This window comes from Podospora pseudoanserina, chromosome 2 (genome assembly GCF_035222485.1).
Source record: "Podospora pseudoanserina strain CBS 124.78 chromosome 2, whole genome shotgun sequence".
NCBI classification, from domain to species: Eukaryota; Fungi; Ascomycota; class Sordariomycetes; order Sordariales; family Podosporaceae; genus Podospora; species Podospora pseudoanserina.
In genome coordinates, this window is record NC_085921.1 from 2,283,312 (window position 1) to 2,296,741 (window position 13,430).

Genomic DNA, 13,430 nt, shown 5'->3' on the forward strand with positions numbered 1-13,430 from the left:
AACATCAATCATAGAATATTCAGAATCCTAAATCCTCTCCTTATATAAGAAGATTATCTATGCACCTTATACAACCCCTACTCCCTCTACATGCACCCACCCAAGCACTTCAAGTAAAAATCAAGAATAAAACCACGAAACCATCAATCATCTTTCATGCTCTTCTTGCTTCTGCTACCTACACAACAACTAAACACCACACAGCTAGCTACAAGAAACAACACCCTTCCCCTCCTCTGTTTGGCCAAACAGAAAAAAAAAAAAAACCAGAACCAATGCCCAACCGGGCCAGCCAGCAGTAAAGCAAGCCTCTTCTTCCTCCTTCCCTCCTCCAACAAGTCTAACACCCAACAACAATTATCATATCTATTTAACATTTTTTCCTCCCTTTACCAAACCAACCAACCCATCAATCCATCCATCTTCCAACGCCAACCCCCATCCTCCAACTGCCGACTCAACTTTGTAAAAAGGTATGTATTGTAATTTTATCCTCATGAAACCACCACTATAACAACACACCCCATATGTAGTGTATCCGTGGCATAAATTTTCACACTCACCCCAACCACCCCTACTTCTCTCAACTACTAACCAAACCACGTCACCCCCCGTTCCTGCGCAAGAACAACCCCCCCTCCCACCACCCCCTTCATCCGCTGTTACTCCTAGACTTCAGCATGACATTCCTGGCGGCGGGTGGCACCGGTCCATTATTCCCACTCCCATTCCTCCACGAACTCAACAGCACACTCGCCGGCCTCTGATGATGATGATGGCTCGACCCCCCCGGAGACGGCTGCTGTTGTTGTTGGAAACCCAGAAACGAGCGAGGGGCCACCTAGGCGCTCGCCTGTATCGATCCCGGGCCCTCCTCCATCTCCTGAAGATCATTCATGCTGTGCGTGTCAAAGTCGCCCGCCTGCGACCCAAACTCGAGCTTCTCCTGCTGGGCAATAGCCTGCTGGGAGACAATCTCGGCCAGGCGCTTCAACCGTGGGGTTTGGAGCCCTATTCATCATTAGTTAGCAGACATTCTCACTTGTACCCTCACGGAAGAAAAGAAAAAAAAAACTCACAAGACGGCGTATAAGTCTCCAAAGCAGTAATCACTCTCGGCTCCGCAATCTCATACGGCCCGCTGTCGTCCATATCGACAGCCTGCAGCAACAACACATCGCTCTTCTCCGTCACCCTCGACGCCACCGCCTTCATAATCTCGCCATTGATCGGCTGCTCGTAATCCGCCACCAGGTACTGGTTCAGCAGCTTCTGGATCTGGTTGGGCGACAGCATCCAGCAAATGTCCTGAATGATCTCGATGTCGTTGAGCGTCGCCTTCTTGAGCTGCAACAGCTTGGTCGCCTGCATCAAGTGCTCCAGCTGGAGCGTCCCCTCGGGCATGTCGTGGCTCTTGCACCACTCCTCGATACGGGTGATGTTGTAGTTGATCTGCAGACCACGCTTCCAAGAGAGGAAGTTGCGGCGCATGAGCAGATCGTTGAACGCCGTCACGCCAACAAGCCTGAGCAGCTCGGTGATGGTCTGGGTAATGATGGAATCCTCAAGGTAATAAGCCTTCATGGCGCGGAAGACGCTATTGAGAAGCGACAGCAAGTTATCCATGCTGTACGCGGGAGCAGAGTTGCCCTGCAAAAGCTTGCCAAGGAACCTGTTGTTTTCGTTCGTGACGAAGCCCGGCAGGGACTGCGACTCGATGATGGCGGGCACAATCATCTTGTTAAGCTTCTTCTTGAGCACCTTCATCCAGGTGTGGTAAATGTTGAACTCGAGACTCTCGAGATCGTGCTTGACAATCTCCAACAGGCGGTCATACTCGTAGTTGTCCGTCTTTTGGGCCTCGTACCAGTCCTCAGCGAGGAAGACAAAAGACAGCATCTCGTGGACGTTGGAGAGCCAGAACGCACCGGGGTTGATAGCCTCCTCGTCGTCGTGGTTCATCACCTCCTGCTGAATCGACTGCATGACGTTGGCAAGGAACCGCTCCGACTCCTTGACGAAGCCGTTGTTCCACATCTCGGACGTCACCAAGTTGATGAGATACGAAGGGAAAAGGACCTCCTTGTCGGTAGGGGCAGGGTTGCTGGATGGCGAAGGGATCTTGAGGTTGCGAATAAGGCCAATGGTGACCTCCTGGTTCAGGCCCTCCTCATCGGCAAGGAGACCTTCCAACTCCATCTCGATGCTATCAATACCGGGAATAAATGTCGAACCGGAAAGAGTAGTCTGGCGGTTCATGCCAGGAACAGCCATGGAGACAGGGCGGGGGTTGTAGGCCATGCTGTACCTATCCATCTCGCGAGGCTCTGCACCCGCACTCCGTCTCTTGGGCTTCTTGGACGACACCAGATTGATGAGACCGGCCGGCGCAGCAGACGCCGGTCCATTCCCGTTGATAAGCTCGCCGTTGACGGGAGCAGCTCTTCTAGCCTGCTCCAGTGCCTCTTGAAGCTCAGCAATCTGTTGCCTGAGCGAGTTCTTCTCAACCTCGGACTGCTCGCTCTGCTGGCGCGCAGCCTCAAGCTCCTCGTTGGTAGCGCGGAGGCTCTCCCGAAGTTGTCGCTCCTCCTCTTGCATCCTCTTCACATTCGCCGTCGACTCCTCAAAGCTAGTCTGCAGCTTCTTCATCTCCGCCTCCATAGCCTCCAGACGAGCAGCCGCAATACCAGCCTGGTTGGCCTCAGTCTGCAGCTCCTTCGTCCTAGCCTCCAGAGCATTGTGCCTATTTCTCCAAATGGCAACCTGCCCTTCATAGTTCTCCACCTGCACCTTCAACTCCTTGTTCTGCGCCTTCATGGTACCCAAAGACTGCGTCAACTCAACGACCTTGTTCTCCAGCTTGTAAGAGATCTGCTTCAAGTCACGAGCCTCGGCACGGACAACCTTGTACTCCTTCCGAGCAGTCTTGCCACGCCACAAGCTCTGCACAATGACAATCTTGCGGCGGTAGTCTCTCCAGGCACGAAGCTGTTGTCTCGAGCGCCAGTTGCGCTGAATGATAAGAGCAGCGTTGCCAACCCGGGTCTCCATGATCTCCTTGCGGCGCAGATAACCCTTGATAGCGGCCTGAGCGCGAATGACATCGTTGCGGATAACGAGAAACTCTCTCCTCTGCTTGAAACCACGCCAGTTCTTTTGGATGGTAACCGCAGCCTTGATCGTCCGCAGCTCCTGAGCCTCCTTGCGGGCCCTGTAGCCCCGGAAGAGAGCCTGGAAGCTGACAATGGCACCCCTGGCAGCAAGATACTTCTTGCGGTAGTACTTGGCCTTGAGGTTCTTTTGAATGAGAATGGCGCAGTCGTTGAGACGGGTCGTCCTCAGGTTCTCCAAAAAGGCAAGCATACCCGCCCTGAAGAAGATCTTGGTCAGACCCATCTGGTACTTGTCCATACCCGGGGCCACCTTGTTGGCGCCGAGGGCCTTGGTCAGGATGGCATCAGCCATCTGCCTAATTTCCGAGGTCCATTGCTGCGACGGCACCAACATGTAGTACCGCAGCGCAAACTCCTCATACGTCCACCTCGTGGGGTAACCCGCACAACTAATACGGACTGTTTCGAGAACACCGCAAGCGCGGAGCTGGCTGAGAACCATGGGGCCCTCAAACTTCCACGCCTCCTTGGCCTCGTTGGGCTTGATACATCTGATGTAGTGCACATCAGTGCTGTTGATGGTGGTCATGAGCTCGATCAGCGAGGACTTGAAGATGCCTCCCAGAGTGGGCTTGCGGTTGACGGCGACGCCAATTCTCCTACCGGCCGCCGGCTTCACCGCATTAGAGCTTGCCTGGGCGAGGTCCTTCTCCCGCACCGCCGACGCGGCATCCAACACCTGGCCGAGGAACGCATTGGTCGACGCGCGCAGTACCGCCATGTGTTCGTCGGGAACCGTGTCACGGTTCTTTTCTATGAAACCGTCCGACTCATACGTGACGTCGATGGCATAGTGGCAGACGGTGAAAGACGACTTGCCGAACCTTGGCTTCTTGTAGAACTTGTGCTTGTCGGCAGCATAGTTGTGGTGGAGCTTGGTGACAAACTGCTCATCAGATCCCATAGGCAGCCTGGATTCTTCATCAAGGAGAGAAAGAATACCGAGCTTGCCCTCAATCAAATCGATACAGGGCTGGTTATCCGCGAAATCAATAAAGGTCCAGTCGATCTTCTCCCTAAGATACTCCTCCTGCTCAAGCTTGAAGACGTGCTGGTTGAACTCTTGCTGCAGCTTCTCGTTGGCATAGTTGATGCAGAACTGCTCAAACGAGTTCTTGGCGAAATGTTCGAAACCATAAATATCGAGCACACCGATAAACGACTTGACCCTGCTGAGAACCTCCTCGGTCGCCAAGCTCCTGTTGATAATCTCCACCAGCCAGTCGAACAAGCTAGAGTAGATGAACTTGGCCACGGAATCCCTGACAACGATAGCCTGAGCTTGCGACAGGTTCGAAGTGATCTTCTCGCCACGAGTGACAAGCTGCTTCTTGACAATCCACTTGGCAAACTCGGGGGCATCAATACCGAGAATCTCGCAAGCCTTGACCAACGATGGCTCCGTCGCAGCGAGCACGCTTTCCGTCCTGGACGCCCCGATCTTGACGTTGCCGAGGTGGAGCAAACCAGCAAGCAGCTTAAAGATCTCGGCCTGCTCGCCCTCGCTCACACCAATCGTCGTCAGCGACTGCTTCGTCGCCTTGAATTCCGCCTTGTCGTCCACGCCGTCAATCGTCGGGGTGTTGCCCTGGTTGAGGTAGTCAAACTGCTCAATAGGCAGCAGACCCAGTTCCTGGCGCTCCTTGTCCGTCACACCGGCCACGAGCTGGTAGAAAATGTGATAATTCCTCTCCTTGAGCGGCTGGAAGACCAATCTCGACCGTTCCAGCAAATATGTCCTGATCTTAGCTCCGATAATATTTGTTTCCTTGTCGAACATGATTTCAATGTACTTTCCGAACCGCGAGGAGTTGTCGTTTCTCGTCGTCTTGGCGTTACCGAAGGCTTCCATGATGGGGTTGGTGGCTAGGATAGCCTCTTCGGTCTTGCTCATCGCCTCTGGGCCCTTCTTTGCCCTCGATCCCGGGCTGTCTGATGGATGTCTTGTCGCGAAGTATCGCATGATGTACTTGGCGCTGACAGTTTTACCAGCACCGGACTCACCAGACACGACGATGGTCTGGTTCTTGTTGTCGCGCAGCATGTCCCTATTCCCAGCGTCAGCCAACCGCCTGTCCCAAACCTCGCATCCACCGCGGGTCCCTACATGAAAGCTTCCTCAGCAATGGCAAACAGGTGAGGAGCTTGTGTGGCTCTCTGCTTCCCGGCATATACTTGCACCATGCCAGGTACGTAGAGGGAATCGACGCGAGCAAAGGGGTTGGTTGCTATCAGCACAATACCGGAGTATGTGTAGATCTCTTTTTGGAGGTATCGAAGGCGAATGGCCTGCAGAACTGTATTCCGGCAAATATCGTCAGCATGCTGTTGCCTCGTGCCATCTCTCCATCCTCCACCGCCATATCATCTTTGGGCTATTTACCGGCAGGCTCGTTGAGATGGGAAAGATTTGTCAAATCATCGCTGGCTTCGAGCATGGTAGGGTTCATCAGAGGAGGTAAGGACGGGTCGTTGCCGGACTGGAGGGCCTCCAGCGAGACCTCCAGTTCCTTGGTCTGCAAACACAACAGAAGTCAGCGTTTTGGATGAGCTTCCAGCGAGTATCAAAGCTGCCTACCTCGTCATTTTCTAACCGGAAGATGAGCTTGACTTTGTCCCCATCTACCGTCTTCTTGACAACCTCAGACGCAACCCAGCCCTCGGTTGCGTCGGGCTGCCACGCTCGCGTGCCAACATCATAACTCTCAGACATTGGATGTGGTTGTTTTCTGGTCTTGAGCTCTCCCTAGCTTTGTATGTGGTATTAAAAGAAGAAGTATGTTGGGAAAAGAACCCAGTTATTACTGGAAGCTGTCGCCTGAAGAAGAAAGGATGGCCAGTATTCGCAGCTGGAGGCAGGTACCGTGTGCTGGGAGGTGGTTGGCTGGCTGTGTTATTTGGTAGGTAGGTATTCGTCGTCGTCGTGGGTTACGGAAGCCGGGGCGAACACGCAACTGGCGGAAGGCACTGTGCTGAGCTGTGCTGGGGGGGAGGCTGGCTGAGAAGCACTGGCTGGCTGCCAAAAAAAAAAAAGGGCGCTGGCAACTAGCGGGTGATGCGAATCAAGTTGGAGGCGGAGCGTCTGCCTTTGAACTTGAAGGCATTCATGAGTAGGTGGGAAGGGAGGAATTAACGGGGCCGTTAATTGTTAATTAGCGGTCACTAGGTTTCGGCGGTCGAGGAATCTCCGCTTTCCCTTCTCTTGCCTGGCACTGACAGCAACAAGCCTAGGTACTAGACGATGGCCCTTGGGTTGTGGTGGAGTTGGATGGCCGCTGCAGAGTGTCGTTTGTCTCTTGCTGCAACTTCTTCGTCGTCGTCGTCGTTCCGGGCTCAAGAAGTGAAGCTCGAGAAAATGTTAAGGAAGACAAAACGAAAAGGAAACCCGTCGTTAGAGTTTAGGGGGCTGAAAAAAGAGACAGCGTGCATGGACTGGCGCACTGTAGAATGCTCGTTGATAGGTAAAGAGGAGAAAGACAGTGGTATCGCGTCGGTACGATTGGATTGGGGGGGGTTGGACAGGGCGGGCACGGACTCTCCAGCGATTCTGGGGCACGCCTCTCTCTCCATGTTCTGTCTACGACCCCCTATTTTTTTTTGGTTCTTGTTAAACTTGGGAGAAAGGAAGAACAAAAAGAAGAAGTTAAACATGAATAAACATTCTCTCCATCCTGTCAAATACCTTCCACCTATGGCCCCCTCAAACCATCCAACCTCACCTCACCCCTCAACCATCCCAGCCCAAACCTAACCCCCAACAAATCCCCAAACAGCCCAGCTTGAAGATGCCTGTCTTGCATTTGCCATCCTCATGCCTTTCACAAGGGAAATCCTTTATACTCTTCGTTACCGCCTACCACCCGCCTTACAAATGCCCCCCCTTTTCACAACCAACCAACCCCATCTTCAAAAAGGGGGCTCGTTCGTTCAGCATTGAATCCAGTGGAGCAAAAAAGCTGATGCACATCCCATATGCAGGGGTTACAAAGTAGTTTTCCCCCCCCTCCACATCACTAACAAAAGCGGGGACATCCCCTTTCTTTCTCTCTCTGGGCAGTTTGATAGAAAACCATGCTTTGTCAACTGAGCCCTAACCCGCGTCTGTGTTTCAACCTCTTTCCATTTCCAACCACTCAAGGTTGTTGTTTGTTATACAGCATCATCAAAATATCCAACAACCGCGAGATATTGAGTTGGTTTTGGCTCAGACGCGGGCTCGGAAAACCACCCGGTCTTGCATATGGAACCCACCTACTGACGTCGTCCATCCGTGGTCTGGTCATATTTCTCCCATTACTTTCAACAACACTTTCAATATGGTTCAAAATCACAAAAAAACCCCTTCCACAACCTCCCATAAACAAAGTGGACATGTCTCATCCCATGCGAAACGCCCTCCAAATTCTCCGGTAGGCCAACTGGACTTGGCCAGTTCGGCGTGGGGTGGACGCACCTTACCAAAGCACGCTGTGTACACTCGATCCCGTCATTTTTCAGGGGTGTCCTCCACCACCTCACCAAGCATCCACTATCCACAATCCTCACCGCTTTCTCGTTTCCTTTTTCGCTGCTGGCCGTCTTGTTCACCTAGCCCTGTGGAATTTATACATGGCATTTATGCACTCTCATTCTCACAGGCTCAGTACATAAAGCCATCATCGTTGTGAATATCAAAAGTCATGTTATTCTTGATCTCTAACCCCCTATTTTGTTGAACCCATCATTTTGATATACCAAACCCCCAACCCCCAACCCCCAACCCCCCCCACACCCCCTTCCCCCTCATATGATGATAGAATTTTTCCTTGCTCCATGTTGAAATGCTTTTTGTTCTTGCTCTCCCATCACTGACTCCGTCAACCAAGCAAACAAAAGAAAATGTCCAAAAAATATCACATCACACACATACAAAACACCAAAATATCCACCCATTATAAACAAACCAGATAAACCCATTTCCTCAGAAAACACACACACCCCCTATCTATATATCTAATACAGAACCCGGGTAAGAATGCGTGAGCTGAGTCCGTCCAAGCTGTCCCGAATCTCCTTGATATCCTCCGGCCGGACGTCGCTAACATCGGCCATGAGGTAAGCAATGTCGCCCTTGGAGTCCGAAATCTGCTTGTCGACGTTGTGGTCGCCCAAGATCTCGTTCACCCTGCGCAGCACACCGGGCACGTTGCGATGGATGTAGATGATGCGCGCGTGGTTGCTCTCGTCGAGGGTAAGCTGGCGCATGTTGACCTCGGGCAGGTTGACGCTCCCAAGGGTGACACCCTGGTTGATGTACCTCACGAGCGCATCCGCAACCTCAATACCAATCGCCCTCTGCGCCTCCTCCGTGCTACCACCGATATGAGGAGTCAAAATAATGTTGTTGAGACCGCGGAGCTCCTCCGCCCACGGGTTCAGGTCGGTGGTGAAGTAATCCCCATTCCCAGCCGGCTCATTAGGATAGACATCCAGCGCCGCACCAGCAACCTTGCCCGCCCTCATAGCCTTGATCAGTGCCGGGATATCAACCACCGTCCCACGGCTGGCATTGATAAGATAAGACCCATTCTTCATCTGCTCAAACTGCTTCGCCCCCAGCATGTTCTTCGTCTCCGGAGTCTCGGGCACATGCAGCGTGACAAAATCCGCCTCCCCAAGCAGCGCCTCCAGCGTAGGCACCTGCCTCGCGGTACCAATCGCCATCAAGCTGACCACGTCATAGTAAATGACATTCATCCCCATCGCCTCCGCCAACACCGACAGCTGTGAGCCAATATGCCCATACCCAACAATACCCAGCGTCTTGCCACGCACCTCCCAGCACTTGGCGCTGACCTTGTTCCAAGTGCCCCGGTGAAGCTCATTCGAGCGATCGCCCAGCTGGCGGGCAAGAGAGATAATCTCGGCAATCACCAACTCGGCCACACTGCGCGAGTTGGCAAAGGGAGAGTTGAAAACAGCGATACCCTGCTTGGCAGCATAATCCAGATCAACCTGGTTAGTGCCGATGCAGAAGCAGCCGATGACGAGAAGGTTCTTGGCCTCCTGGAGCACCTTGGCCGTCAACTTTGTCTTTGAGCGGATGCCAATGACGTGGACATCTCTGAAGTGTAAATGTCAGCAAATTTGAAGCCGGAATAAGGACTTGTGAGGTGGTAGTAGTAGTAGTAGTAGTAGTAGTAGTAGTAGTAGTAGTAGTAGTAGTAGTAGTAGTAGTAGTAGTAATAGTGAACTCACCTAATCTTCTCAATCAACTGATCCTCCGGCAACGAAGCCTTGTGAAACTCAACCTGGTACCCCTGACCAGACAGAATATCCCTCCCGGTCTGGTTCACATTCTCCAACAGCAGAATCTTGATGTCCTCCGTGCTGAACGGCTTGAGCTGCTTAGCAGCAGCGCGCAACGCAAGGCTGGCCATGAAGCTGCTCGACGCGGGTGGTGAGTGGAAAGTAGCGGTAGGGGAAACACTGAGGCTGTTGGACACGGCAGGTCTAGCCAACGAAGACTGGGAGATTGGTTTTGGGGTTGTCATTGTGGCAGTTTTCCTTTTTAACTGGCGGAATCAAGAAAAAAAGATATTGACTCAAAAGGCGGCGGCAACAGGGAACAAGCTTTGTAACATGGGATAATAAAGCTTCTTCGCGGTCAGAAAAAGTTGGGTCAAGTTTTTGAGTCGAGATTGAAGAAGAAAAAGGTCCCCCGAACAAACAAGGCGTGGGATGTGTCACCTCTTTGAATACTCAGCCCGTGGTTCAAGGTCGATCCACGGTGGGATGGTTCCATGGTGGGGTTTCTTGGGGATGGCGGGGTTGACTCACTGTGTGGTGGGTTTACGCTGGCTAAAAAGAAAACTTTTTGGGCCATCCATGACGGAATGCGAGTTCTTCATTCGACAGCCCACACCTGCGCCTCCGATCAAGGCGTGCTCGCCCTGACTACGTACCTACTCACTCTAGACCATACTATACGTTCTATAGAACACCCAATGGCTCTCTTTTGGTTTATTTCCGGTTCCCAGGCCCTTCACGTAGCATACCTCTTTGACAAGATGGAACTATTTATCCAACACATCCATAGACACTACCTCGACTCTTTGTCTCTTGTCCAGGTACCAAAAGTATAGCATAGCACTTACATCCAGGGTCTACCACCAATGGTCGTCTATTCCGGTCCGGATACCGGGACATTCCTGGATCTGTCGAAACACCAAAAATGGAACAATCGCCTCAATGTATCACCTAATTTTCCGGGTCAAGAGGCCCCCATACCAATGAACATTCACCCCGCATAATCGCCGCATATGTACGGCTCAGCTGCGCACCGTGTGCCGGGGTCGCAATGAGTCGACTTCGATCCGACATCCTGGGCCCGCTCAGCAGCGACTACGGAGGCCCTCAGATCAGACATGGACAAAATAAAAGACACCTCATGATGATCACGATGTTGATGAGTTTGCTACATAATGTGAATTCACTGCCTACTGACTGCTGGGCTCAGGTGCCATAAACCTAATACCAAGTGTTCCCATACAGTGCTCGAGACTCGTCCTGCCCAGTTGTGAGCCCCCCTTTTTGTCTGCCTTCTAGTATGCCCTCACATCTCGGGAAAAGAAAATCGCTTCCCACCCGCACAAATGAAAATTGAAAAACCCATAAAGAAACTGAGACGAGGAGAAGCCATCAAACGCAAAGGGCATGCAAAGACAAGACATATTACCCGGAAATGTCCTCAAAAACAAATCAGAGCTCAATTTCGGCACTCCTGCATGTCCATCATTCGCCGTATTGCTCCCTAATGGAGCCTGCTGATGAGCAGTGTAATTGGGACACCAGTGAAAAAAAGGCCCGGGTAGAGGGCGGAGGGGCGATTGCCCGATCAATGAAGTATGCTAGGCCATGTTGGCGAGAAGTCTACACCATTTAGCTTTGCTTGCACTCTGAGGGCTCCTGCTTGGGCTTGCTGCCATCCTCCTGGAAAGCTGTCAGTCTTTGACCTTTGTCTGGTGGACAAAATTGATTCTTACCTCGTCCTCCTCGGACTCGTCCTCATCATCGTGGTCCTCGCTGTCATCGTCCTCGTCATCCTCATCATCATCGTCGAAATCGGCATAGTCCTCCTCGTCCAACTCCTCGAAAGCGAGGGCCTCGCCGGTGAACCAGTCGATGGCGCGGGGAATAAGCTTCTCCTTGATGTCCTCACCGAGCTGGTAGTCGAGCTCGAGACGCTCCTCAATATCATCGGCCGCCTCGTCGTCGTCGTCGGTGGGGGGCTTGGGGGGCGAGAAGAAGTTGAAGAAGGACTCGGTTGGGACAGTCTTCTTAACGATGCGAGTCTGCTTCGTGGCTAGTTTGTGTTAGAAAAAACCCCAATTTTACACGAGTTTTCGCCTTCAACTTACTCTTGTTACGTTGCTTCTTCTGTTCGATGCGAACGGTGAGATCCTGACCGGCCTTCCAGTCGATCTTGTCACCCTCGGCATGGTCATAAATGAAGTCACCGCCATACCCGCTCTCGTTCTGGTAGTAGTAGGTCTTGGTGATGATCTTGTTGGTGAAAAATTCGTTCTCAGCGAACTCGAAGATCAGACGGAAACCGGGCTTGTCGAGGTACTCCATGCGGATATCGATCAGGGACTTGAGAGCACCCTCATCGCGGTCGGTGATCATCTCGGCAAGGGAGATCTGGTTCTTCATGGCAGAGAGCCAGAACTCGGGAATGCCGTTGACCTTACCGCCGTCGGTGGCGCCCTTGTTCTCGACAGCGGCGCCCTCCGCCTTGTCCTCATCCTCCTCGCCGGCCTTGACGAGGTCCTCGGTGGGCTCGGTCTTGCCGTTGACGATGGCGGCACGCTGCTCATAGAGAGGGGTGAACTTGGCGAAGAATTTCTTCTCGAGCTGAAGGACCTCCTCCTGGAACTCGGCCTCGAGCTTGGAGTGCTCTTTCTGGATGCCCTTGAGACCGGAGACGCGGCGCTTGACCTCGACAGGGAGCGACTCGATGTAGCCGGAAGACTTGCCAACGAGGGAACCGAGACGGCCCTGGATCAGAGACACGAGGCGGGGGTCGTGAGCAAAGATGGAAGCGGCAGCGACACCACTACCCAGATCCTCTGCGTCATGCAAAATGGTCAGTTCATGATCACAAGCCAAATCTTGTTGGGCCGCAACAACGGCGGGGTAGATGGGGGAGATGGCGGAGATGGCGGAGATGGATACGAACCTTCATTGATGCTAGCAACTCCGGGCTGCTGGGCGTGCGATGAGATGGGAGCTGCGTTCAAAGGTGTGTTCTGAGGAGTGCTGTTGTCGACGAGTCGCAGTCAGTATAGTACGGGCAGGACAGACAGCTTATCGCCAGTCGGCCGGGGGCAGTCGACCGACTGGCAAGCAGACAGAATGCCGAGAAAACTTACGGGGCAACGGCGGGGTCGGGCCGCTTGTTCTTAATCGGTTCGGCCATTTTGATTGACTGATTGTGATGATGGACGGGGATGGGGATCGTGAAAACAGCGGCACCAAACAGGCGATTTGTGAGGGCAGAACGAGGAGAAAGAACTGCACGGAAACAGCGGGTGGTGAAGCGTCGACAGATTGCTCAGAGCCGGAGGAAATGTTGAGGGAGGGGAAGGAAAAGCTATCAATGGGTCACTAAAAAATTTGCGGGGCAACCTTACGCCTCTGCCTCCCACCGGCCTGTGCGGTCACTGGGCGTTCACTGCCTGCACCCAACACTCACAGTGGCTCTACGCGTCTTTTTTCCCTCTTTTTTACTGGGCGCGGTCTGGATCGCGATGGCAATGTTCCCAACCGTTGCTTTCTCCAATCTGTGAACCGAAGCTTAGCATGCCTCACCCATGAGTCGCATCACGAATCTCCACACCGGACCACAGCCATCACCAAGGGCCCTCCTAGTTGACGTGGCAGCCGTGGCAGCCTCTTCCGGCTCTTGCTAATGCTAGGGAGCAGAAATTTGCTTTGGTTTCTTCACCTTCACCGCTCTCTGCGGCCTTACTGTCACTCACTCATCTTGCCCTTTGTCAGAGAGCATGGCATGTCATGGCATATCACCAGCCTATCTAGGGCTTCGCCATCCACCCGGCCCCGTCAAAGTTTCCAGGGATGGCATCTAAATTTTCTTTTGCCTCCCACCTCCCACCTCCCACCCCTCCCACTTCCAGCCCACCGACTTTCCGTCTCCACCTGTCAAACTCGCTTTTACTTTTGGGAGGGACCCTTTGACTCCTCATCCGAAGCCGA

At 52.9% G+C, this 13,430-nt stretch overlaps 3 protein-coding genes across 3 annotated transcripts; all 3 read right to left on the reverse strand.

The window, feature by feature from the left end:
- Positions 1–92: 92 nt before the first annotated feature.
- Positions 93–7,099, reverse strand: MYO2 (Myosin type-2 heavy chain 1). The gene is made up of 5 exons (XM_062944245.1): positions 5,752–7,099; positions 5,557–5,689; positions 5,281–5,470; positions 1,080–5,221; positions 93–1,011 (listed from the first exon to the last, which is right to left on the reverse strand). The coding sequence occupies exons 1-5, from the start codon at positions 5,884–5,886 to the stop codon at positions 842–844; spliced, it is 4,770 nt and encodes a 1,589-aa protein (XP_062803055.1). The 5' UTR covers positions 5,887–7,099; the 3' UTR covers positions 93–841.
- A 737-nt stretch (positions 7,100–7,836) lies between these two features.
- On the reverse strand, positions 7,837–9,973 carry SER33 (D-3-phosphoglycerate dehydrogenase 2). Its single transcript, XM_062944246.1, has 2 exons — positions 9,411–9,973; positions 7,837–9,276 (listed from the first exon to the last, which is right to left on the reverse strand). Exons 1-2 carry the CDS (start codon positions 9,704–9,706, stop codon positions 8,166–8,168), a joined length of 1,407 nt encoding a protein of 468 aa, XP_062803056.1. The 5' UTR covers positions 9,707–9,973; the 3' UTR covers positions 7,837–8,165.
- Positions 9,974–10,600: 627 nt separating this feature from the next.
- NAP1 (histone chaperone) lies at positions 10,601–12,946 on the reverse strand. The gene is made up of 5 exons (XM_062944247.1): positions 12,587–12,946; positions 12,394–12,473; positions 11,573–12,283; positions 11,198–11,517; positions 10,601–11,144 (listed from the first exon to the last, which is right to left on the reverse strand). Exons 1-5 carry the CDS (start codon positions 12,631–12,633, stop codon positions 11,094–11,096), a joined length of 1,209 nt encoding a protein of 402 aa, XP_062803057.1. The 5' UTR covers positions 12,634–12,946; the 3' UTR covers positions 10,601–11,093.
- Between the last annotated feature and the right edge of the window lie 484 nt (positions 12,947–13,430).